Source organism: Betta splendens, chromosome 5 (genome assembly GCF_900634795.4).
Source record: "Betta splendens chromosome 5, fBetSpl5.4, whole genome shotgun sequence".
In the NCBI taxonomy this organism is placed as follows: Eukaryota; Metazoa; Chordata; class Actinopteri; order Anabantiformes; family Osphronemidae; genus Betta; species Betta splendens.
In genome coordinates, this window is record NC_040885.2 from 7,076,893 (window position 1) to 7,102,674 (window position 25,782).

At 45.7% G+C, this 25,782-nt stretch overlaps 4 protein-coding genes, 1 long non-coding RNA gene and 2 other non-coding genes across 12 annotated transcripts; 3 read left to right on the forward strand and 4 right to left on the reverse strand.

Annotated features, from left to right (window-relative positions):
- The first annotated feature begins 106 nt into the window (after positions 1–106).
- Positions 107–10,969, forward strand: ubap2a (ubiquitin associated protein 2a). 2 transcript variants are annotated; one of them, XM_029150223.1, is made up of 27 exons: positions 107–250; positions 1,862–1,999; positions 2,268–2,345; positions 2,523–2,633; positions 3,184–3,346; positions 3,462–3,542; positions 3,630–3,693; positions 4,253–4,350; positions 4,514–4,572; positions 4,663–4,733; positions 4,884–5,058; positions 5,178–5,448; positions 5,565–5,872; positions 6,041–6,255; positions 6,386–6,674; positions 6,803–6,842; positions 6,921–7,092; positions 7,317–7,368; positions 7,900–8,209; positions 8,334–8,425; positions 8,511–8,561; positions 8,646–8,739; positions 8,817–9,233; positions 9,368–9,472; positions 9,555–9,622; positions 9,897–10,088; positions 10,176–10,969. In XM_029150223.1, exons 2-27 carry the CDS (start codon positions 1,904–1,906, stop codon positions 10,269–10,271), a joined length of 3,768 nt encoding a protein of 1,255 aa, XP_029006056.1. In that variant the 5' UTR covers positions 107–250; positions 1,862–1,903; the 3' UTR covers positions 10,272–10,969. The 2 variants fall into 2 exon arrangements, with proteins under 2 accessions (XP_029006056.1, XP_029006057.1); XM_029150224.3 differs by lacking the exon at positions 107–250 and adding an exon at positions 309–813.
- A 414-nt stretch (positions 10,970–11,383) lies between these two features.
- nop56 (NOP56 ribonucleoprotein homolog) lies at positions 11,384–16,264 on the reverse strand. Its single transcript, XM_029150225.3, has 12 exons — positions 16,114–16,264; positions 15,421–15,507; positions 15,227–15,341; positions 14,807–14,971; positions 14,423–14,621; positions 13,934–14,121; positions 13,470–13,621; positions 13,182–13,282; positions 12,684–12,832; positions 12,414–12,535; positions 12,085–12,204; positions 11,384–11,848 (listed from the first exon to the last, which is right to left on the reverse strand). Exons 1-12 carry the CDS (start codon positions 16,114–16,116, stop codon positions 11,576–11,578), a joined length of 1,674 nt encoding a protein of 557 aa, XP_029006058.1. The 5' UTR covers positions 16,117–16,264; the 3' UTR covers positions 11,384–11,575.
- LOC114856440 (small nucleolar RNA SNORD57) lies at positions 12,286–12,352 on the reverse strand. Its single transcript, XR_003786072.1, has one exon. It is a non-coding gene; the product is annotated as a small nucleolar RNA SNORD57 (small nucleolar RNA).
- LOC114856443 (small nucleolar RNA SNORA26) lies at positions 13,711–13,830 on the reverse strand. Its single transcript, XR_003786075.1, has one exon. It is a non-coding gene; the product is annotated as a small nucleolar RNA SNORA26 (small nucleolar RNA).
- A 1,389-nt stretch (positions 16,265–17,653) lies between the features above and the next one.
- Positions 17,654–19,000, forward strand: mlnl (motilin-like). 4 transcript variants are annotated; one of them, XM_041070914.2, is made up of 5 exons: positions 17,654–17,891; positions 18,240–18,351; positions 18,436–18,555; positions 18,686–18,773; positions 18,879–19,000. In XM_041070914.2, the coding sequence occupies exons 2-5, from the start codon at positions 18,241–18,243 to the stop codon at positions 18,884–18,886; spliced, it is 327 nt and encodes a 108-aa protein (XP_040926848.1). In that variant the 5' UTR covers positions 17,654–17,891; position 18,240; the 3' UTR covers positions 18,887–19,000. The 4 variants fall into 4 exon arrangements, with proteins under 4 accessions (XP_040926848.1, XP_040926849.1, XP_040926850.1 ...); XM_041070915.2 differs by having other exon boundaries at positions 17,659–17,891; positions 18,436–18,549; XM_041070916.2 differs by having other exon boundaries at positions 17,659–17,891; positions 18,436–18,543.
- A 5-nt stretch (positions 19,001–19,005) lies between these two features.
- On the reverse strand, positions 19,006–23,481 carry zgc:64106 (uncharacterized protein LOC393348 homolog). Its single transcript, XM_029150923.3, has 6 exons — positions 23,325–23,481; positions 20,804–21,043; positions 20,531–20,620; positions 20,255–20,443; positions 19,824–19,933; positions 19,006–19,427 (listed from the first exon to the last, which is right to left on the reverse strand). Exons 1-6 carry the CDS (start codon positions 23,479–23,481, stop codon positions 19,248–19,250), a joined length of 966 nt encoding a protein of 321 aa, XP_029006756.1. The 3' UTR covers positions 19,006–19,247.
- LOC129604074 (uncharacterized) lies at positions 20,944–24,893 on the forward strand. 2 transcript variants are annotated; one of them, XR_008694646.1, is made up of 3 exons: positions 20,944–21,074; positions 22,010–23,638; positions 23,846–24,893. It is a non-coding gene; the product is annotated as an uncharacterized LOC129604074 (long non-coding RNA). The 2 variants fall into 2 exon arrangements; XR_008694645.1 differs by having other exon boundaries at positions 22,010–23,624.
- The last annotated feature ends 889 nt before the right edge of the window (positions 24,894–25,782 follow it).

Below are 25,782 nucleotides of genomic sequence, written 5' to 3' on the forward strand. Positions count from 1 at the left end.
TCAGGCCAGAAAGGGAAGTCTGGTAGTGCGCATTGTTCTCATCTGTACACATGGAAGATGTGCCTGCCTCTTAAATATCCACAACTGTATAAAACGAGTATTTCGACGCAGAATTATAAACTAGCTTTTTGATATGACAGCGAAGGTCGAATGTTGGAAGTTTGCGACCTGGCGAGGAGAGGATCAACCGCGGCAGTGCACGTCACGTGACCACCTTGTCTGCTGCTGGCTGACTGGAGCGTGTTAGCAGGTAATAAAAACACACATTTTCTCCCGCTTTTCAAGTTCACTTTCTGTAATTCGTCGCGTTCAAACCATATTGCGAAGACTTAATTCCGTCAAATACTTAGTCGAGGCCTTCGGAGTTTCGCTTAGTCGGTGTTCCGAGAGATGTCTTTAGCAAATTTTCTGTTGTCTTGTTTCCCGGCGAGCAATGTCGGGATGGGTTTGAGCTCCGCTGCGAGGCCTTTTCTTTAGATTTGTCCCAGCTTTGTTGTTAGCTTGTTAGCCTGTTGTATACATGTCGAGAAACCGCCTGTTATAGCTGCCATCGTCGTTAGATATCTCTCAATTTATTTACACAAAACACTTGAAGCAGCCGCATAGATTTCCCTTAACTATCAACTCAGTTGCATCATTAGCTGTCCTGAGCCTTAACACGTCGTTTGTTCACTATCGACGTTGATGTCAGCATTAGCATGCTGGTAGCTAACTCCATGCTAGCGAGGACAAAGGGGAACCTAGCACAACAGCACCAAGTCGGTACTTACAGAGTCATAAACGACGCTGCACGAAGCTATTTCGTCTCTTAAGGTAAACGTGTAAGATAGTATCAAGCGAGTAGGTCTTTATTTAGACTCAGGAAATAAGTATCGGCTAGCTACAGGCTAATGACAATGTTAGCATTGCTTCAAAACAACATTTCCCGACCGTGTCTTATTACACCTAATATAAACTATGGCTGACAGTCGATTCCCTACAACTGTGTCATTTCTGTGAATAAATAATAGTTTGCTAACTCAAATTGTCCAAATAAACCCAAGGAACATCTGATACGTGGAGAGGTACTGAATGATTGTTTTGTTATTGTTAGTGACCAATGTCGGAGCGTAACAATAAATATGTAATATAATTGTAATAATATATTGATCACGCGTTAAATACACACTGCAGCTGCTGCCATACATTTGTAAAATGTTGAAAAGGGCGTTCAAAACATTTTAATAAAATTACATTTAAAGTCTGTTTATCCTTTTAGCTTAGTTCCGTCCTGCAGCCAATGACAGCAGCGCATTTGCCATCGTCACCAAGCTGGATTGCTATTGTTCTCTGTCATAAAACAAATGGCTCATTTGGGATTTTATTAGAAATTATTTTAGTAATAGATATACATCACTGCCGGAGTTGCATTAACATTTTAAGTACAGAGTATTTAGCTTTATGGGCTAAACAGATGCAAATTTATTTGCAAGTAGATTGTAAGTTTAGGTCGCTGGGGTGTTTGCGTGTCTTCTGTTTGCTACAAGTAATTTGTCACATGTACATTCAAATCAGTGGTTCTGAATAAGCATGCATATGTAATATTTCTTGTAGTGGCTGTCACCAAACTGTCATGTAGTTTGTAAAAGGGCACTAGGTCTCTCTCCCTCCTCAGCAGAGCTATTGCATCACCAGGCTAACTGTGCGTCCTACAGCCTCCATAAGGGCAGTGTTCATGATTGCACAATCAGTCACAACCCATGCTTCTGTTATTCATCACAAATGTAATTTCAATGCAGTCGAAACTGTCTGACGCGCCTTTTGGATTTAAGATTCAGTAGTACATTTAATTCATCCTTCAAATGTTCTTTTTCTTTTGCAGATTTTTCTATTTTGTACATACAGAGTTTTGTATATACTGTATATGATGAGCTCGCTGGGCGGCGATAAGGCCCGGGGCCCTCGGGAAAAAACGCTGCCCGCTGCCTCTCACACATCGCAACCACAGAAACAGATACAGGTGAGATGCCTTCACTGCATAAACACGCAAAACCACTGTGAAAACACATTTCTTTAAGGCAGAGACATTTTTACATGTCTACCCTTCTTCTAACAAACACACCCAGAGTTCATACATTTTGCTAGGTCAGTCAAAGATCTCATCTGGGGTTTTGATTGCAGTTACACATTATTTTTTATTGTCAGGTATTTAAGACTATGAAATCTCATCTAACAACAAACTCATTTATTGCCTTATGTTTTTCTTGTTTCTTTTTTCTCTGTTGTAGGCTACTGCTGAGCAGATCCGGCTAGCCCAGATGATCTATGACAAGAATGATGCTGACTTTGAAGGGAAAGTTAACCAGGTGAGGAAAACGTTGGGAATTTGTTAGACAGTGCAGGACTCATTGTTGTCATGATGTCAGCAGAATGGAAAATGCATTTTTTACATTATGATATGTGTCTGGCACATGTTCTACTTGACTTGGCACACCTTTATTAATTGCTGGACATTTAATCTAATGGTGATGTGTTTTTGCCAGCTCATGGAGGTGACTGGAAAGAACCAGGATGAGTGCATGGTGGCGCTCCATGACTGCAACGAGGATGTTAGCAGAGCCATCAACTTCCTCCTGGAAAGCACCTCAGACATGGTATATCTAAGTCTGATCTTATCTTAAATCCAAGCTACAGGAGATTTAATTCAGCAGTATGATTAATATATGATGTTTGGAGGTTTTGTGTTGCTGTGTTAGCAAACATGTAAAGATCAATAGGAAACAGAGGTGTAATCAGGATATAATGTGGCAACAAAATATAAGGTTCTACATGTTCTGTTTACTGACTGTTTAGCAGCTAGCCTATTCCCTCATCAGACAAACAAGTCAAGCAGGCTACTAAACGTCTGTTAGACAGTTGGGTGTTGTTCTGCCTGTGTGCTTTCTGTTATAGTAAATACTACAACCCCTGATTACATCTCTTTGTATTTGACTCTTAAAACTGTTTTCTAAGGCTGTACGAACAGCTAGCAGATTGTCAGAGGGTGCTGTGATTGTTACACAAATAAAAGCCAGATGGAAAATTGAAACTCTTTAAAACTCTCTCTGCTTTGTTCACTGAAAACTGAACTGTTGTCAGTGTTCATATTCTTTTGTTGTGTTAATTCATCGCCTCTGTAATTTTTCCATCCTGTTTTATGTTTAGACCTCATGGGAGACGGTGGGTAAAAAGAAACCACTGGTGAAGGAGGGTCCATTAGAAAGTAAAGAGAACAAGGAGAACCGGGAGAAGAAAGGAGAGAGGGAAGCCAGTAAAGGCCGCGCAGCTGCCAACCGTAAGGGCAAAGGGGGAAATCGCAACCGACAGGGTATGGAGACAAGGCCGATCCTTCACATTCATTCACATCAACCTTAGGGACTTCTCCTTAGTTTCCATACCTTGTGTGCTGTAATTAATGAGGTTTTGCATTTGTACCCAAACAGCACATCTTGAGGAGAATGGCGTGGAAGTGACGCCAGTGGACAGAGGTTCAGATCGAGGTCGGAGGGTGAAAGGCGGCAGAGGTGAGCACAAAGCACTATTCTCACCAAACGCTGTCAGTATAGCACTTGGGGGAATATGCTTTTGACCTTTGTGTGAATGTTACACAGGATCTGGAGGTCGAGGCAGAGGCAGAGCACCAGCAGGAAGCCGGTTCTCAGCCCAGGGCATGGGGTATAAAGAACGCATACAAACACCGTCACAGATTCACATCATTTGGGGGGCAATTTAAATATTGTTATTCATGCTGGGTAAAGAAAAATGAAGTGCAAGTGATGCATTTACAACTGAATGCATCATATTTGTGGTTTAAGTTTTCATCTGAAATGACTGTTTGAGTCTGCTTATTTCTATCCCATGGGGTGGATATAAACAAATATGTTTAACACTTCAGCTAAAACCAGTTAACAGAATAATGTCAAGAGCTTAAACTGCTGCCATGTCTGTTTACAGCTAGTTGAGAATGACAGCATCAGATTAGAACATTTCTTTCTATAACTATTTAACAAAGTAGTAGATGTGTACATGTCACCTAATTTCATCAGAATCTATAGGCCTTTGAGGAAATTGAGGAAGAAACAATAGGTTTCTAATGTTGGCCTTGGTTGTATTTATTAAGTACAAAACCCAGAGGGCCAAAAGACAAAGATCATCTTTTATCTAATACAGCCACTATTGTAGAAAACCAATCACTGTCGGATTTCATTTTCATTTGCCTTTGCTTCTTTATCAGGACTTTCAATCCTGCAGACTATACTTCAGAGGCTGGTACAGGGACAACACAGACTGAGGTGTGGGAGACAGTGGCCAACAACAGCACAGATGGGACAGGTAAGACCCAGGAGATATGTTGCCATTGGATTTTGTAGGCAGGTCTGTTTGCTTGGTGCACAGAATAGCGAGTGATATTTTACGAGAAGTCCAGTATAAGCTTGTTTACTCACTGTCCCCACTGTATTTAAACGTGTGACACCATGTATTGGTTGCTGTTCAGTTGCCTGGAGGAACACCCTGGAAGACTGGGCAGCTGAGGACTGGAGTGAGGACGTGAGCGTAAGTTGCCACAGGGAAGTTTCTTGGTTACAACATAGTATTTTGTGTGTACTGACAACAGTTCTGTCTTATCCCTGCTTCTGCCTGCAGCTGTCAGAGACCAAAGTGTTCACCTCCTCATGTGCACCTGCTGCTGAGAACCACATTACTCCTGGGCAAAGGTAGGCGCCCCCACCTTTCTAAAGGAATTCTACAAACAATATAGCGTGACAAGAGTTTAAAACAGTACTGTAAATGTGCTTATTTACACATTGCATTATCGTGGTGTCCTGCTAGTATCTAATTGTCTTTGCTGATTATTCCTGTGCTAGTCTGGACCTCGCCTCTCTGCTGCAGAAGCCTGTGGCTGGAGGAAGAGAGCCACCTTCTTCCTCTTCTCCTCAGAGTCTGGTTTTCACCAACTCCCATCATCACCACCCACCACAGCAGCAGCTGCCCCCCACCCGTAATGCAACCGGCAGCACGAGCTATGCACATGCTGCTCTGGTAAAAGCCCATACACGATATACTTCATGTGCCACACAGATTCATACACAAAAACAAAGTTTCATACTCTCTCTCTCTCTCTCTCTCTCTCTCTCTCTGTCTCTCCTCGTTTGTGGCAGTCATCATTTGGGGGTACTGGTTTTGGAGATTTGGGCCAGGCCAAACGGCCTCAGCCCAGTGCTGGAGCTCAGATACTGGAACAACTGAAGGGTCCTGGCCTGGGGCCGCTCCCCTCATCCCAAGCGGCTCCTCCTGCCAGCACCCAAGGAAGCAACACCTCCATTGGGCGACTGCCACGCCTGGGAGCACCTGCACCTCCTTCCTCCTCCTCTAGCTGGGATATGAAGGCGCCTGAGTCAAACACGACCTCACTGTCCTCACAGTTCAGTCGTAAGTCCTTGTGTGAAAATAGTTTCTTTCAAGCGTAGTCAAATGAAATGACTCTGTCACTGTCTTAAAGGACGTCTCTGTGAGTTTATTTGAATCTGTTGTGTCTGTCTCTGCAGGTGAGTTTGGTCTGCAGCCAGAGCCTTCTCTTGTGTTGAGCCAGCTGGTTCAGAGACACACTGCTCCCTCGCTGCCTCTGGCGCGTCAGCCCAGTCCTCCATCACAGCAACAAGCACCCACTGCTTCAGCTTCATCTGCTCCCCAGCACACTAGCACCCCAGCTCAGCCAGGCCCAGGGATGACTACTGCCGGTGCTAAACCTGTCGCTCCCAGTGCAACAGGGCTGGACTCACAGGGTGGCATTACATCACAGCAACCGCGGGCACCACTCAAAGGCCAGAAACGAAGGATACCTCCCACATCAAAGGTAGGGGAGTCAATAAACTCTAAAGCATGAGCCTTAACAGCTAGTTAGTTAGTGTTTCCTCTGCAGTCTGAGATCATATTTCCTTCTCAGTCTATGTCTATGTATTATTGTTTTTTGTTGGCTCTTGTTAATACCACAGCTTCTTACTTATTCCTATTTTTTTGTTAGATCCCGTCTACAGCGGTGGAAATGCCAGGCTCAGCAGATGTCCCTGGTCTAAACCTCCAGTTTGGAGCTCTAGACTTTGGCTCAGAGTCAGCACTCCCAGAGTTTGGAGGTATGGACAATTGTGTGAGCGCAGCGTCCAGGGAGTCCACGCCAGCCCCGGCACCGGCTGCACCAGGAGCACAAAGCCAAACAAGTCTCTACTCCAAACCACTCAGGTACAGCCATCTACCTAATTTGGTAATAGTACAGACCAAATGTTGTTGTATTGTTAGAAAAATATATTTGTATTGTTGGTGATGCTCTAAAGTACATGCATAACTTGTTCACGTCTGCTCTATGTTTCAGTGAGTCACTGGGCAGTGCTCTCTCGGTCACCCTGCCGCTGCCTCTCTCCTCATCAGAGCCAGTATATCACTCCTCCTCAGTAGCGTTGCCCAGCCTCAACTCCTCCTCTTTAGTGACTGCCAGCTCCAGCAATCCTCCCTCCTCTTCTTCAACAACCTCCACTACCACCTCCTCTACTGTACCCTCCTCATCTCCCTTCTCCACAGTGGGGGGAAGTTACGATGGGACCATGCCGCCTCACACACGACTGACCTTTTCCCAGAACAAAGAGGCAACAGGACCAGTAATGGTTAGTGGAAATAGCAAACAGACAACATTTTCTGTCTGATAATCTTAAATGAGAAATCTGTGTAAATAGCCACATCCTGTTTCTGTTCAGACTGGGTTTTGCATAAAACACCCTTTTCTTGTTACTAGAATGGTCTGAATGGAGTCAGAACCTCAGCCGCTCTAGACAGTAAGTATCCAACAGCCGCTGTATTTATTCAAAGTTCCTTTTTGTGTCATTGACTAGACATTCGCCCCTTATTCTCAGGTTCGTCAGCATCCTCCACACCAAAACCAGAATCTCCTCTGAATATTGGCACCAATGGCGCCCCAGTACCAACCTCCCATTTGTCTTCAACCATGCCTGCACACAGCTCCACCACACTGTCCAGCTTGGCACAGGACCTGCCCTCAGCCAGCCAACTCAACTCGCTCAACAGGTGACACAGTGGAGCTTTTTTTCCTGTTGTGCTGTACCCAAGCTTGTTTTACTGGCTGGTTGGGAGCAAACTATTTGCTGCTGTTATGAATCTTTTTTTTTACCTTTTTAAAATAATTTTTAATTTAAGTTCCCTGTGTTATAATCAAGAGAAAATTGACATGTTGTGTAAAGCTGTGGGTGCGCTTGCTGATTATCCCCCTCTCCCCCCTCTTCCTTCTGCAGCCATGTCAGCAGCCATTCCTCAGTTTCAGCTCTGGGCTCCAGCTCTCTCACTGTAAGTTTCTGCCTGGTTCACACTGCCTGAGGCCCATGATATGCAAGTATCAAGCAGCGTTTGTTTGTTTGAGGAACAACATAAATGAATTAATGAAATATGGATATTCTCGTGTTACTTTAGGCTCACACACTAAGGCACTAAGGTTGTAAAGGTCAAACTTTTTAAAAAAATAAAGTACTGGATGGACCCCATGTTACTTGGATGACCAAGCTGTAAACTCCTGATCCCCTGCACATAAATGCAAGTACACAGTTTCTGCCTGTATTGCCAGGTTGAATGTTGAAGAAAATCATGCCCATAGCCTCATCCATCCGATGGATGAGGCTATGGGCAGAAACTGTGTACTTGCATTTATGTGCAGGGGATCAGGAGTTTACAGCTTGGTCATGACACATTTACCACACTTACTAAGGGCCGCAGGAAGCTACCCCAGCTGACTTTAAGGGTACAGGTCACCATTCTAACACAGGGCCACTTTTAGAAAAAGATTTGTTTAATAATAAAAATCTCCCTTTTCTCTGTCCCCAGTACACCAGTGTTGACAGCAGCAGTGTGAACTCTCTGGCTCCCTCCTCTGGTGCTTACACATCATCGCAGCCCCCAGCGTCCGCTCTCCACACGACCCACAATAGCAGCAGCAGTAGCAGCAGCAGCATTGGCCACCTGGCCAACATGCCCAACATGGGCAGCACAGTCGGTGGCATCACCGGCACAAGTGGACTTCACTCTGTTACCACCGCCGCCACCAGCACTGCGCTGGGACTTGGCTCCAATGGAGCTAATGCCACGTCCAACCTCTCTGCACCAAGGACCACACCGCTGCTCTCCTCCTCTACCGGTTAGCACCTCAGACACTATGAATGAATGTATGATAGGTTCCAGCCATCAGGATAATACGAAATTGCTGAAGACGTAACTGTAAAACAGGAAAGTTATGATTGTTGCTTTTTTTTTGTCAACAGGTAAAGCACCACCTAATCTCTCTCAAGGAGTTCCTCCTCTACTGCCTAACCAGTATATCATGGGTCCAGGGGGGCTACTGCCAGCATACCCAGTAAGCAGCCCTTTATGACTACGTGTTCATCTCAGTGATGAGCTAAATGAGTATTGATAGCACAATGTCTGTTTGTTTTTTACAGCAGATCTATGGCTATGAGGACCTCCATATGCTCCAATCAAGATTGCCAATGGTGGGACATGCTAATAGAACTCATATATTATGATAGTGATTCCATGTTGCATGGTCTTTCCCTTACTCTCTCTCCTCCCATTAGCCCTCTCTGCAGGATTACTATGGACTAACATTCCCAGGCCCCACAGCGACTCTCTCTGGCAGAGACGGCAACCTAGCCAACAATCCTTACTCAGGTAAATTCCCCACACTCTTCTTATCTTAAAATTCTGTAATCTATCCATTGTTCTCACACGACAAACCTGTTGCACAGGTGAAGTAACAAAGTTTGGCAGGAATGACTCCACCTCCCCAGCACCTCCCACAAGTCTGGCAGCCCCACAGCCTCCCCAGGGCCAGAGCCAAGGACAGAACCAGGCCCAGCCTCAGCCTCCTCAGGCTCAGCCCCAGCCCCAGGGCCAGCCACAGCACCACAACAGTCAGCAGGCCTTCCTGCCTCCAGGCTACAGCTACACAGGCCTGCCTTACTATCCTGGAGTGCCCGGTGCCGTGCCCAGTGCTGCTGCCTTCCAGTATGGCCCCACCATGTTTGTTCCTCCTGCGGGCCCGGGACCAGCCTCGGCTAAGCAGCACAGCATGGGCCTCAGCCTAGGAAACCCTACAGCCAGCCCCTTCCAGCAGCAGACGCAGCAGCAACCCAGCGGTTACGGTCAGCACACCTTCAGCTCAGGTCAGTGAACTTGCATAAACAAACCAATTCTATTTATTATGTTTCTCTTTTGGAAGTCAGTTTGGCTCTCGAGACAATCTTAAAGTAACAGGGTTCAGTTGTTTCGAATATGACGGTAATGTTCCACTGTCCAGGGTATGAGGAGCTGACAGCGGGGCCAGCAGGAGTTGACTACAGCAAAGGCTACAACTCCTCCTCACAGGCACAAGCCAAATCTGCTGCTACTGGGCCTGGGAAGGGTAAGATTTCACAGTGTCCAATTATGTGTTTTGGTCTTGGCAGACCTGAAATGTAATTATGTCATTGGTGTGTTTCTTTCAGGCGTATCGGTGACATCCAGTAACTCGGGTGTACCAGACATCAGTGGAAGTGTTTACAATAAGACTCAGGTGAGTCGGAACACACTGAAGTGTGAGAAGTTGAAAACGTATTTGTGGTTCGTATGACATGTTTCTAAACAGTAAACTGTTGGATTAAACCGTCACTTGAAGAAAGGCAATTACAAAAAATTTAAAAATTCACAACTAAAAGGGGTGTGTTTTAATAAATTGCCTGTTTTTAACGGCACCACACCTTCTCTCTGTCTCTGCGACATAAACATTGCTAATGTCTTATGGTCAATTTTATACAGCTGAATAATTTGTCTTTTGTCCCCGTTTGTAGTCTTTTGATAAGCAGGGTTTCCACGCAGGGACCCCCCCTCCCTTTAGCCTGCCATCAGCACTGGGAGGCCCGGGGCCTTTGAACCCTGGAGCAGCACCTGGAGGCTATGCACCGGCCCCATTCCTCCACATTCTGCCTCACCAGCAACCACATTCGCAGCTGCTGCATCACCACCTAGCTCAGGATGGACAGGTACCTGCGCCCTTCCATATTTTCAGTAAGACCGTGTCGACTGCAGACTGTAGAGGGTTGTCATTAACATGCGTCCTCCGTGCCCAGGGCGGTCCCAGCCAGCGTGGCCAGTCCAGCAGCCTCCAGCAGAAGAGCCAAGTCAACAAGTCGAGCTACGGCAGCTCCCCTTACTGGGCCAACTGAAGCGATCACGTCTACGATTGTGTACGTAGGTGGGTGCGTGTGGTGGTGTGTGTGCACATGGACAGACACCAGCACACAGCACCACACCTGCATGTTTGACTGACAAGATCATAGAGAGACAAACCATTTTGCAACACAAGCTAAAACACACACTACCACCTCCCTCCCTTTACTCTGTATATCCCCTTTTCAAATTTATGGCTGTTGTATGTAAAATATATTTATGTATGTATTTATACAGTATATATGTATTGGTAGGACATAAAATGTGGTTTTCTGCATTTTGTTTTTTTATTTTGAAGGACATTTTATTTCAAAAAAATGTGGAAAGAATGCTAAATCATGGAGATGAAGTTGGTGAATATACTTGAACACAAGCATCTTGTGATGTGGATTTTTTTTGTATGCATACATGAACTGAGAATGATGTACATAGATTCTACACATCATTTTCACGGCAAAGGCCTTTTTTTATTTTAGAAGAAATTTTTTTGTAACTTTGAGTCTCCCGCATCTGTGAATCCTTATACTGAGGGTGACCCAAGTTGATTTTTCCTTTATTTCCCCAGTTCCCTCCATCTGTCTCTCATTCCTCAACTTTTACTAGTTGGTTGGTTTGACCAGCCTGGCCTTGGATTTGATGTCATTTTAACATTGGTTTAATCCTTGTTGTCCAGATTAAAAAAAAATTATAACCAGTTCTTGTGTGATATCAGTTTACACCACATTGTTCCCCACAGTGCCAGTTTTTTAAATTTCTGTATTTAAATCAGTACTTTCATGCATGTAAACTAAATAGGTTTCACTTTAAGAACTAGTATTTTACATAATGTGACCATAGGGAACACAATCTAGCTTCTTAAGTCAGGCTTTGGACAAGTTTGGACGAATACAAGGAGTTGTGACAGGAAAGGTATGTGATGTAGAATAGAGGCCAAAGCAGACATTTTACATCAACCTACAAAAGTTTTTATTTTGTCACCCGCTGTTGTCGATTGAAGATTGAAAAAGTTTTAATGCTCTCTTCACTGACCTAAGGACAAAACTGACCCAATAATAAAATACATAATAGGCAGTAGTCAGGCTTATGAAGTACAGGCCACATATCTGAACGCATTTTATAGAATTTATTTACAGAAGTATATGACAAATGTCAAGGCACAGACGAGCGTTACATTTTTCAGCCTATTGGGCTGTGATGCTGCAAAATACAACTTAAGCAGCAACAGAAATCAGAAGTAAAAATAAAGTAGCTTCAGCTAAAGAGTAAAATTAACTGTACAGAAAAATGAGAGTCTTTGGCCTTAGTCATCTTTCTTTTTTTTCTTTTTCTTCTCCGTCACAGGAGTCTCTGCCAGCTCTTCCTCTGTGGCTCCACTCTTCCGTTTCTTTTTCTTTTGGGACAGAGTCTCAGTTGTGTCATCTTGATTTTCTGTCTCTGACTTTTGCTTCTTTTTCTTCTTCGGAGTTTCTTCTGCTCCGTTCTCTGCAGCTGGGGTCTCCTCTGCCTCGACCTCCTCAGCCAATTGTTTTTTCTTCTTTTTGACTATAGGGGTCTCAGCTTCCCCATTCTCTGCCTTTAAAGAAAAACAAGTCAACACAGTTAGGGAAATTAATTCTAATGAATTTAGGATCAACTAAATATCCAGCAACACCAGTGTCTGACTCACTTCAGTGATCAAGCCCACTGTTTCGGACCAGCCAATGGTTCGGAGTCATACTAATATAGCATGTGGTACACTGAGACAGGACCACAAGTGTGGGTCGAATCTCAAATCAAACATGCATGGGCAAACACTACAGCAGGACTTACCTCAGCTTCACCGTTCGTTTCACCATTTGCATCAAGTTCTTTTAGTTTCTTCTCACGCTTCTTGCGTTTCTTTTCCTTTTTCTCCAGTTTCCGTTTGAGCTCTGCTGCAACATCAGTCGCCTAAGACAAAAAAAAAAAAAAACCCAAAATATTAGAATCTGATATGAAACCACAAGGTTTTCAAAAAAAGTCATTGGTGCTGTGTCAGGCTCATTAAATCAGTTTTTACCCTCAGTGAGTTCAGGTAAAATATTTTTCATCATTCACAACATTTACATCACTGTCCTATTTTAAGACCATTACTGGGCCCTAGTTCTAACTGAGCTCACCTCTTTCACTGCTTCTTTCATGACATCCACATTTTTCCGTGGTACCTCACCAGTCTCGTAAAAGGACAGGCGCTCTTCCACCTGTTCGCGTAACCGGTCGCCAAACACACTTGTGGGTAACTCTGCAAAAAGGCAAACAATGGTTTTAGGATTACAGTGACCTTTAAATGCTTTGAAGATGGGTTTCAACATCAACCAGGGTGAATACAGTTTACATTACAGGTACAAAATTTGTCTAAAGACCCAATGAACCCACAGGTCTGAACTCACCAGAGAAACAGTCAATACGTGAGGCAATCGTGCATTTGTTTGCCAGGTATCTGGAGATGCGGCCTTTGTTCTTGGCAGCAGCACGTCCAATGAAGGTCGAGTGGAAGATCAGGCCATACTTGGGAGTGTTGCCATGAGTCTTTAGGGCTCTGTGTGAAAATACAGCTGCTTTCACACCCAAAAATGAACATTTGCAGAAACTGATTACAAAACATGCTGTACATTAAATAACCAGATAAATAGACTGGTATAAATTTATGATTAATGTTGAGTTCCTCAAACGCTCCGTGACGTTCAGAAACCATAAGTTTTAAACAGCTGTTTCAATTTGCTACCTCAGTGCTGTGAGTGGCTGCTCAGACTATGGGGGTGCATTAGGGCGAGAGGGATCACTCCAGGAGGACTCTTGTCTTCTCTGGTCACCCAGCTCTGCTCCAGCCCAGCCCTGCCATCACTGCAGCCACTTGACTCCCCTGCAGGGAGGGGGCGCCCCAGTACCTGAACAGGGCCTTCTCTGCTCCCAGGATCTGGACGGTGGAGGCTGGATACTTGGCCAGGTTGGTCAGACTGCCGGCGTGGGAGATCAGACGAGCTCCCACCTAAAATTTAAAAAATAATAAATAAATAACCATTTGTGCAATAGACTCGTTGCACTTTGCTAGAAGCTGCACAAGTAAAAAAGGACCATCAGCACACAATAGGTCTCGTCACAGCGGTTCAGGGGATTGACAGATTATGGTATAACATCATTGATCCTTGTTCTGAAACATTTCACAATCTACTCACCACATCTCCAATTAGGGCTGCCAGGTTTGGAGCCACTTGACTCATCTTTGAACGCAGGTATTCTTGCAGTTCCAGTCGATAAGCAGCCAGAGACACAACACGATTGGAGAACCTCTCGATGTTGATCAGGTCGATGGGAGAAATGTCCATGCCTACAGGAGAGTCCGGAGACAATGATTTACTACTTTTACTGATTTGTTCATTGTAAGGCGCTACACTGCTAAATTAGAATTAAAGGTGCACGTGTTTCTCCCGACAGGATCCGCAGTGAGGATTTGTGCCTTCACTACAGGTTTATGAGAGAGCTAATCTGCCCCCCTGTGTTAGACACCAAGGACAATTATTAATCCAGGGTGGGCAAAAAAGGGGCACGTCATGATTTTAATGCATCAAAATCAAAGTTTCACGCTGCAAGAATGTCAGGGCTCTAAACTTTATAGTTTGAGAATGACTAATTTACTGACCCATCGATGAGCGCGATGCATCTAGAATGGCTTGAGCCTTGGCACTGTCCATCACCACCTCCTCCAGGCTTTCCAGATTCTCCTCTGACAACTCCTTCCTGTTTCCAATGAGCTGGGCCACGCGGCAGTACATCGAGTTCTCCGACACAACCTTGATCAGCTCTGGGAAATGGTAGCCATACCATTCACTGAGAAGGGACAACAGACTGTTAAGAGACTGCACAACAGTTCAAAGAAATGTAGTGATCACATCTGAATAGACTAGAACGGATGTCCCACCCAACAGTATTGGCCCACCAGACAAGCTGGAAGAACAGAGCTGTTAGGAGGTTAGTATCCCTCCTGTTTCTATACAGTCAGCACTCTAGGATGTGCCAACCGTGGTAAGCTTTAGGAGGATGCAGAAAACCTAATGTTTTAGAACACTGAGCTGTGGTCTAGTTCTGTAATGTAAGCTTTGTTTCAGTACGGTAATGAAGGGAACCCTACCGGACACGCATGGAGAAGGTGTTTATGTCTTTGTCCAGCTGATCCAGCAGAGCAATGGACTGGATGATCATGTTGTCTGCCCTGTTGACATTGAACTTGACCTTCGCTCTTGAGTAGCTGTGGCCAAGACCCAGCTGTGCCTTGGAGGCAGCCTGTGAAGTCAGACCTTTCACCAGAGAGTGAAAGTGCAAACGCACACCTGACAGGAAAGAGAACGGGGAAAAAAATTGCTTGTTGAGGGTGGATGAAGCAAGAGTTCGGAAGCACATGACTAGTGGCTGTTCAGATTTTCAGTATAAACCTTCATCGGTTTCAGTAAGCAACAATGACATCACAACAGGCACATTTTAAGTGGTTAAGCTGTTGGCAGCTTATTTCCCTCACCTCTGGTTATCTCCGCTACCACGCCACCAGTCTGGATAGAAATGCTAAACTCTTCTTGTAAAGCTGCACCTATTTTGGCATCTGAAACCCCCAACACAGCTTTCTTCTTTCCAGATCGGGGCAAGTTTGTCTCAAGGAACAACTTCAGGTCAGCATGAACAACACCTGAAAATAGAGGATAGGAAATGTGTGATCATAGACTCAGCAGCAGCGTGTCCCTGTCTGGTTCCGGAATGTGGCCCACGTTGGTCTAAGGAAACTGGACAGAACCTTAGAAACCACCTCCACATGGAAATATAAAATCCTCAGCTGTTCAGTGTTAACAGTAGGCTGTCAGCACAGTAACTCAGTGGATTGACAGATTATTAAAAACATCATTACAACCGAGGACGCTGCCGGACACCGGGAAGACCAGCTCACCTTCAGAAATGGCGTTGATGTTCTCCAGCGCGGCCTGGGCCGACTTGAAGGGGAAGAAGGCCGCCAGGCTCACCATGCCGTTGAACTTCGCCAGGCTCAGCACGCTCGCCTCCACCTGAAACGCACGGCTGCCGCGTTAAGAACACGCTCTACGACCACAACCGAGCGCGGGGACGCGGGGACCGGGCGCCTACCTGAGGCAGCAGCATGCCGATCTCCTCCGCCTCTTTCACGGCGAACAGCGCGTAGCCGGACGCATGCTCGAACAGCACGTTTAGGATCTGAGAACAGTAAACACACACGTTGACGAATCATATGTATCGTAATGTCACAGAAACAAACTGAGGTTGCTGATCTCCACGTGGTGACGCCCCACGTTTTGGTCGAATCGTCGCTAATGTTGCTTTTGTACATCGCGCCCGACACGATTGGAGAATTAATAATTACTCTTAACGTGTCCTCGTACGTTGTGGCGACTTTAACGCGCAGCCACGTCGCCCTCGTGAGAAACCCACGTGCTAACGCGGGCCCGTACGCAGATGGCGTCAAAGCTAACTTAGGCTAGCAGCTAGCTAACGCAACCGTTATATGCAAGATTTGAAAACGTTACGCACTAAACAAATACGCAGCAGCTACTGGTTAGTAATTATCTGCATGATCCACAATACGATATCTCTCATATCACCAGCAGTGGTAGTTTTAGTCTATTACGCATCTCTCTGCTCATATTAGCCATATGGGTGGCTAGCTGCTCAATAGGCCTTTCACAGGAAAACAAGAAAAATATCACAAGTATTTAAACTTAAAGCACGAGCAATCTCAAAGTCTCCTTTACGATAAACATCGACCACAAACTCCACAACCGTGCCTAACAGCCCGTAGCTTACCATGATTAGTAAGTATCTGCTGCAACACGCCACGCGTGTCTGCTCTGCAGCTTCTCCTCCAGAAAAAGACGGGAGTCCCACGTTTCAGCAGAATACCACACGACCCAACTACCGCGATAACTCAACACCGCGGGATCTCACGCAGACGTCGCCCTCTGCTGGACACACACAACATAACCCATTTTAATGGGTGAAGTATTACATATAAAGCCTTTCTCAGTCCCACAGTGGGAAAACTGCATCCTACGTGAAATAGCATGTACAATAAAACTTTAGCTAGTAATTAGACAATAGTAATTAGACTTGATGTGAGTGTGTGTAGATGTGTTACTGTTCCTATTTGTAATCTCCCTTCCTTCTTATGTGTAACTGCAACTGTGACAGCGATCAAAGTGTGCAAAATAAAAAATAACTCCCTCTGGGATTAATAAAGTTTTTTGAATCTTGAATCCTGAATAAGTGAGAAGTGTACATTTGGAATCATGGGTGATGGTTATTGCACATTATAAATATTGCAATGCTTTACAACATAACTATTAATCAATAATCAGTGAGTAAGTGATGTACAAGTAGTTAAATTAACATTGCTTTTTGTGGAGTCTGACTGCAGCATTCAAGGGGTGGACAACCGTGTTATATTACATGCTACATTTTTTCGAATAACACAAAAAACAAAAAGACTGAATCAGCAGTTTGAGCTGGATCAGTTTATTTTCATGAAAAATGTAAAGTATCTGATACTTTGCATACATTCATAACTCTTATAGGTATAAAGTGTTTTAATGTGCAGTTTGAGCATAATTAAAATGAAAAACTCTAGCTCAAGGAGCATTTCAAAAATTGCAAATACTACTTTAACAGTTATTGATGTACATGCAGGAAAAAAAACACATAAAGCAACTTGTAAGGAGGATTTGCACACATATACATGTGTCTAAATGCCATTTGACTGCACTGTATGAATGATTTTGCATGATATTAGCACATATCACACTGACAAAACTATAAATTCTGCAAATGCTCTCAAAAAGACACTGTACAATGCATATGCACCGTCCCCAGACATACACAAACAACACAAGAAAATTTGGGGGTAATGGGCCCCAGAGTCGACGGGGGCGTCTCTGCACCTGAGGAACAGCGTGATTAGGACAGGACATGCAGTCAAATCAAATCGAAGGGCTTTTCCTTAATCTGCTCCATCGGGATGCTGGTACTGTAGCTGTGGGCTGCAAGAAGCTAATGTTGGAAGAATGGTTAATCCAGATGTTGCACAAACTACAGAGTGTTCTCCCGGAAGGAATGACGCGTTCAGGAAATAAACCTAATTAAAGCTCCTGTAGCGGTTTCCAAGTAACGGATGCATGTTGGTCTGTCAAATTACAGGCAGACCATAAATGTGATGGAAATGAACCTAGGGGGGAGAATTTATGATGGACCCCGCTAGACAGGTTGTCTCCTGGTTAAACACACACACACACACACACACACACACACACACACACACACACACACACACACACACACACACACACACACACACACACACAGCAGCAGCTCAGCTTACTGCTGTCATAAAAAAAAGGCAGATTTCTCTGTTTCCAGGAACGCGGAGGAAGGTGCTTGAAGGAGTCCGCTGAGGGCAGGATGTGAGGCAGCACAGTAAAAAGCTCCACCATAAGGAGAGGTCTTGATAAAAAGGCTGCTGGGACGCGCTGACGCTCAGACAGGTGGAGCTCTTCTCATTTTAAAGCTGTTTTCCAGGCTCGACAAATCACGTGAGTAACATACGACGTGTTCTGCTTCTGCTTCAGACTTTCCCTCACTCTTACGTTACTCCTGCCTTTCTGCTCATTGTCGTGTCTTCACTTTCCTACATTTGTGTACTGAGGTGTCGTAACCGTTGACTCTCTGGACTCTGATCCCTTTTCTCAGTCTCCTCCCACCTCCCCTTTATTGTTTCTGTAAACACGTTGCCTCACACTAATGTGTTTTCACTTTCCTTTATGTTGAAAATATCCTCCGACGTCCTCAAGTAGCCTGAAATCTGCCAACAGAGGAAGCCCCAGTGTAACATGGCTCATGAACTCATTATGTAATGTGTTAATGTGTTGGTCACGGAGCAGAATGAGGATGCACAGCTCGGTGGCCGGCTGCGTGGTGGTGGTGTGGCTGCTCGCTGCCAGGTCAGAGGGACACATCACCTTCTTCAGCCCAAAGGAGATGATGCTGATGAAGGTAAACGCTGTGTTTTCCACCGCACAGACCGGAGCCCAACTGCATCGCGCAGCTGACGCCTTTTGGGTTTGTGTCGTTCTGCAGGAGCGCGAGGGAAGAAAGGAAATCGAGCCTCAAGTAGAGGACGCTCAGTCTGAAGACGTGAGCGTCCAACAGCTTCCACCAGTGGACGATGGTGGAAATCCTGTGAGCGTGAGCGTGAGCGTGAGCGCGCACACACACACACACACACACACACACACACACACACACACACACACACACACACACACACACACACACACACACACACACACACACACACACGTCCTATAATCTCCCACTTTGTGTCCAGGATAAGACGATGGATGAAGTCCAGCTGGATCTCGTGACTTCGGTGCTGAAGGACATCATTCACGACATGGCGGACCAACATCAGAAAGGTAGCAGCTGAAGGCGAAGAAGCCTCATTACGGCCGTGTGTCGACGCTTCCGTTACCAACCCGTCTGTCCCTTAAGCTGCTCTCCCACTCTCTGTCTCTCTGCAGCCAAATAGTGACGCCTGAGGCACAAGTGGCTGAACACTGTAAAGGTCTTTCACAAGACACCGGACACTCAGAGGTTTTATTATGTTGGAATGACTTTGTCAATAAAGGCAGATGTTTGTGAAGAGTGTCTTATCAAAATTGCTCTTTAATAATCAATATGGCATTAAAGTGAATTTACCTCGTTATTTACACAAGTGCAGCAAATCCTGACGGCAGTTGTGTGTAGACACAATTATTTATGTTTAAATCAAGTCACCGCAGACGATCAGCTCTTCATTCTACATCAGAAACCTTCATTCAGCAGTCGAACCAGGGTGGGGCTGGAGTTCGACCCTTTCTAATCAATCCTCCGGTTGCGTCAGTGTTGCTTCAGAGCTTTGACGTGAGTCTCTCGCAAACATCGAAGTCCTTGACCGCGAGGGCAGCGTCTCGGGCCAAAGGCGCCGGAAGCGTCAGGGAGCAGTCGCTGTCAAAGTACTTGCCGGTGATGCCGTCGGTTTCCTCCGCCACGGCGCAGTAGATGGAGCTGACGGCGCCCTCGTCTGGAGACTGACAGAGAGGCAGCGGCGTCAGAGCGTTTTAGCGTAAGCAGCTCTTAAAATACGCAACCAAGTGCAAAGAAAGACCAAAACAGATGCTGAACACACAGGAAACCGACGGTGATGGATCCCAGATGTGAACACGAGTGTGTATCAACAGTGTGACAACACAGTACACAACACAAGGACTTCTATGAACACACACATGTGAAGGATGTGAAGGCCACATTCCCTCAATGCAACGCATTATAAAGACTCATTTCTTAAGTCGTCTGTTTGTCACAGAGTTTCAGTTTATGTGTCACAGGAAACCCAGCAGCGGTTTCACTGTGTGATAAGTCACCATGATTAAAGTGTTCATTATTAATCATTCATGAAAGCAGTGATGCAACCGGCATTTACTCACCTTGAAAAAAAAGAAGCCTATGGTCTGGAAAAGGAAGCGAAGCACAAACGAATAGTGTCTCATCACTTCCGTCACCACGACGCCGGGATGCACGGAGTTCGCCGTGACACCTAAACGCAACGGCAGGACCAGAGGCAAACTGTGAGCAAAGTAAGCGAACTTCTCCCTAGTGCTTTAATTTGACACAAACGAGGGAAAAACCATTTCATGAAAAACAGAAACGCGACCTGATGCTAGAACCTTGATGACATCGAGTGTTCTCTCTCTCTCTCTCTCTCTCTCTCTCTCTCTCTCTCTCTCTCTCTCTCTCTCTCTCTCTCTCTCTCTCGCTCTCGCTCTCGCTCTCTCTCTCTCTCTCTCATAATTTGCTCTAACTATACCTCACTGCTCTCCACCAAATGGAACCACCTCCGCTGCTGCTTGCGTCGTACCTGTGCCCTGGAGCCTTCGCGCCAGCTCGTTGGTGCACACGACGTTGTGCAGCTTGGTGTGGTTGTAGACTTTATCCATGAAGTACGTGAGCTTGTCTCCGTGAAAATGGGCAAAGTCGATCTCACCCCTCCAGTGGTTGAGCGAGCTGAGCGTGACGATCCGCGCCGGAGCCGAGCGCTTCAGCAGGTCTGGACCCGGAGAGAAAGCGAGGATGAGGGAACGAGACGGTAACGCCCACGTTTTCAGGCATTTCCACAGTAACCAGCAGATTTTACCCAGCAGCAGGTTGGTGAGCAGAAAAGGCCCCAGGTGGTTGGTGGCAAAGGTGAGGTCAAAGCCTTCTTTGGTGATGCTCCTGGGTAAACCTGGTGGAGAACGGGCTGTTGCAATAACCACACACACTCATGTGCAGACATTTGACGGAAAAACGTTAACTCAGCATAATTTACTGCTATTCATCTGTGCTGTGACACCAGATCAGCCAAGTTTGAGCCTGAAAGCAGCAATTCAAATGTCCACATGTGATTTGCGATTAGTCCAGGCGTGACCTGACACCGCGGCGTTGTTGACCAGGATGTGCAGCGCTTCCTCCTCCTCCAGAACCCCCTTGGCGAACGCTCGGACCGACTCCATGGACGCGAGGTCCACCAGACGCAGGTGGACGTCGCCGTTCCCCGACTTCTCGCGGATCTCCCTCAGCGCCTCGGAGCCGCGGGCCTCGCTCCGACAGGCCAGGATGACGCGGGCCCCGCGCCGGGCGAAGTCCAGCGCTATGAACTTCCCGATGCCTGGCGAAGAGGAGGAGGGGAGAAGAACGAGGTGAGCCTGGTCCGTGTCTACACGCCGTTATTGTCCCGCAGATGTTCTTTTGGTATCAACACTGACAGAAGCCAACACTGATAAAATAGCCAGATAAGGTGAGAAGACAAGGACTTGGTTGGTTAATAAATCTGGTTATTGCGTCTCCCAGTGAAGGCCAAGCAGGCTGCCCACACTAAAAGAAACTCAGCGTATCATTATATAATTAGCATCATCATAACATCACACTCAGAGGTAGCAGCATCGTTTGCAGCAACGAGAGCTAAACTGCCTTAATGAATAATTCAGTTCACTTTACAATGTGAGGTTTAATATCAGATACTGTATTAAGACGAGCCTATTAAGACCGGGTGAAAGTGAGCAAAGCTTCCAATTATTCGAATGCCTGCCTTTGTTGCAGCTTCAGTCAGACATGATCAGGTAGGAGCTCTTAGAAAAGCACAATGTGAGCAGTTCAAAGCCAGCTGGGATCTTTCAGTTGTTGATTGTTACAAAAACACTGACATTATATAATCAAACATTAATGACTCTTTTTAGGAGCTGCACACAAGAAACAATAATATTCACAGTGCAGCTTGCTTGATTAGTCGCAAACCACAACTGAAAACAGCAAAAATCACAGCCTTTTGAAGACAAACACAATAGGAAGTGAAGGCCACTGAATGGGAGAACAGAAAGCATCTGGTTCACCACTCTGAACAGCTTAAAATATATCCCGCTCACTGAAGGACAAAGACTTTCTCTAGAAGACAAAATCCAAATCGGCCTCAGGAGACGTTCGGCTCTGTAGGAATTTTGAAAAGTTACAGCTCCTATGTGTTGCCATTGTTCTCTTTCCCGTAAGAAGTTCACATTTACAGCGGATGGGTAAAAGAATGCTGCGGTTTCCCACTAAACATGCTGGTAAACGTCACCACTACTCATCATGTTCACAGGCTCCGTGTGAGAACTGGAGGAGATGGACGTCGCTGGTTTCCCTGCTGGTATTTACTGGTGGACACACAGCAAAGCTGCACATCAGAGGTGGGAACGGAGAAAGTGAGGCCTCCAGAGCCTCAAAGCCTGAAGTGTTTACAACCTACAGACTGACAGGGGTCCTCACTGGGAATGACTGAAAAGTACCTCAAAAAATGAAACACAGGACAAGGTTCAGCAGAGAAAAGTGCACAAGCAGCTGAAAAGCCACCGACAGAACGATGGATCTGGGCGAAAAGCATGTCAAGCCCAGAACACAGCATCACAGGACACGTGTGACCTCACAGTGCCCGAGGAACGAAGTGAAAGCAGAAGGAATGCTGATTTTCCAGCACGGAACTAGATACAAGGATTGACGCATTGAGGCGTCGCACTTGGTTTGTCTTTGCCATCGGACTCATCGGTTTCTCACCCGCTCTGACCTAATTTCATGAAGTCATTTTGTGATTCCAGCAGTTTATTTCAGATCACTGACGATCATACTTCAGCCAGTCTCTTTGCTGATCTGTGCTCCATTCTGAAACCATTGAGTATTTTAAAGTAGCGTTTTTACATGAAGTGGACGTAATTCTGAATCACATCCCTTAACCAGTATGACCAGTATGACCAGTGCACGGTCTAATGTCATCTTAATGGAAAGTTTCCAGCTGATTGACACACTTCTCTGGCAGGTTGAGTTCATCCACCCACCGACTCATCATGAGACGAGCGGCTCTGACTGGCCAGCGAGCGGTGACTCTTTAGATTCAGTCGACGCAGTTGCTTCCAGCGTAGTGAAGGGAATGACTCCTGCCAGCCGCGTCTCGCCACGCGCTCTGGGAAAATCCAGCGTTCCGTCACACAACGCGTTTACATTGACCGGGTCCTTTAATTGTTTACCAGACACGGTTACAGCAAGGTTCAGCTCGTGTGTGGATCCTACATTCATGTCCCTGTGTTCTGCTCTTTTCTGTTCTCTCCATGTTGGGATTTTTAAAAATATTTTACATTTTATTAACATAAATATATTTTCTAATACTTTGATAGAAGTATCACCTTTCTGGTAGCTTCAACTTAAAAAGGGAGAATTTATAAGCTTGTAAAAATATAGACACAAACCATAGTTAGCACTTCACTGGCATTTCCTGCAAGGTCCAAGGTCCAAAGAGGTTTTCTTTCCAGACATTTGCGACCATTTGCCTCAGAAATGAGGTTTTCCGCTGCCACGTTAAGATCAAACGCTAATGCCGGCGCGTTCAGAGCGCGTGCCAGCCCCGACGAGCGCGTGCGACCCACCTGTATTGGCTCCCGTCACTATAGCCGTCTTCCCCTTGAGCTGCACGGCGCAGGCTCGCGGGTCCCAGCGCGCTCTCCTCTGCTGCCGCAGCACGAGCGCCAGCAGCACGGTGGAAGCGGCCCACAGCGGGTGACAGAGCAAATCCGTCCACATCATCTCGTCGTGCGAACGCGTGTGAGCGACAGCCGGGAGGGAGAGGGAGAGAGAGAGGGAGTGAGAGAGGGAGCGAGAGAGAGTCCGACAGAAGTACGGCGGTGGGTGGTGTCTGCGACGCTCCGAGCCCCAGAGCCGACTCAGAGGTCAGACGAGGGGGGTAAGAGGAGGGAGAGGGGGGGGGGTGCTATAAGATAACAGGTCTAACTGGAACTATAAGGTCCTTAAAAGCATGTCTTCTTAGACAAATATAGAGACAAATCGCACTAATTGTACCCTAATTACAGAATTTATTTCACTGCTACTATTGTACTATTGTCACAGGAAACTGGGATAAACTGCTTTTTCAACCGTTTGCATATGATAGACACCAGTCCATGGACTTTGGTGTGAACTCTCAGGTGAAGAGTAACCGACCTGACTCTTCACAGACAAACACTGTTGCCTCTTCAGATCAACCAGGTGTGTTTCGCTCGTCCCTGCGCACGACCAAGTTATGAAGCAGCAGGACGTTAAAAGGAAAAGGAGAACGACACAGAGACAGGAACAAATGTTAAAAATGAACCAGGGCTGGATATACTTTAGAATGAGATTTTAGGACATTTCAGACTCACAATAACCAGATAAATAATTGAGGTTTTCTATCGTTCCTCATATTTCTCGGCAGGGTTGGTTTAGATGTTTCAGGGACAGACGATATCTAAATAGTCCTTTTACCGTAACACTCGGTCAACCAGTCTCTTACAGCCCAAGTGTAACAAGTATCTGACTTCAGAACCAGCTGCGCTCACTTTATTGGTTCATTGTTAATATTTAACTGGGTAAAGATGTTGGTGAGCGTTATCCATTGTGGGGTTAAACAATTGGATTTAGGTGTGAATCCAAAAAAATATTGGATGTGCAAAAATCACAGGTTTGAGCTTTTGCATAAGACACTTGGCTTTAATATGAATAAAAAAAGCAAAAATGCAATGAGAATTCTGAATTGTCACATAATCAGAGTTTTGTTGTTGCTTGTCTTGTTGTTTGGCCTCTTCTAAGGAGAAAAATGACCCTCCTGCTTCATCCTGGCTGCATGTCTTCATGCTCACGTCACCCAACAACGGGGGCTGGCGGAGATGGAAGCAGCAGAACATTACCACCACATGGTAACATCTTGGACACAGCAGAGCTCAGGACTCACAATTAAATCCAGGCTACACATGGTTTGACTTAAGGGAAAGTATGATGGACTGTGAAACCTACAGACAAATAAGCAGGTATGACTGAAGAACCGACCAAAACATTTACATGGACTGAAACAAACGCTGATACTTTCGTACTGAGTTGACACCATGTTGGAATGTTGAAAGTAAACTTGCTTATGTAACATTAAACATGTGGTTTAAAAAAAAAAAAAGAATACGGGAAAAGAAGAGTCTGATATGAAAGTGAGGAATTCCAAACGGTCATCTAATGTTTAGTGATTGAGGACTTCCCGTCCCAAAGGAACGAGCATGATTACAGAGCTACAACACAACAAAAGCAGCCGCGTGCACCAAATGGAGAGGATTCATCCCACTGAAGGGCGTTATCCTTTATCTATTGTTAAATAACCAAAGGAAACCTGCCCCACCCCATGTGCGTGGGGCAGGTCCAGGTTCCCAAAAGCAGCAGGTGATGTTGGGAGTCGGGCCGAACAGGTGACATGTCCCCTGCGGTGGGAGTTCAGGCAGAAAAGGGAGGTTTCATGAGGGCCCCACATCCAAAGCGGTCCCTGGTTCTAACGACCAATAGGACTCTTCATGACATAGTTTAGAGCAGACAGAGCAGAAAGACATGCTCTGAACCCAACCCATCCGTCCAAAAACCGGACCAGCCGGCTCCAGGAGCACAGCGTGGACGCGAGCACCGTCCGTCACGCGTGTCGCACGCTAACATGCTGCACACATGTTCAGTCAGCGTGTGTGTGTGGAGGCCTGATAAGTTTGTTTTTGTATTTATCTGTTGCACGTGGAACAGGACAGACTATTGACCCTCGCCCCACAGGCCTGTCATCTTACAATATACAGTTGCTGCTTTAAAGATTATATTTACTCCTATCAGTTATTATAATGACAGTTTAAATTATATTGTTTTTTGATATTGACCTTTTCCTGTTTTGCACTTTAAGGTTGATTTCAAAACATTTTCCCCAACTGGACTAGTGCTCAGTGTTTGTGCGTGTGTGTGGGTGGCTGATATCGGGTACAGTGGGTGGGGAGTGGTTACAGTAGGTGGGGGGTGGGTGTGGGTTATAAAATGTGGGCAAATCCCAATTGGTAT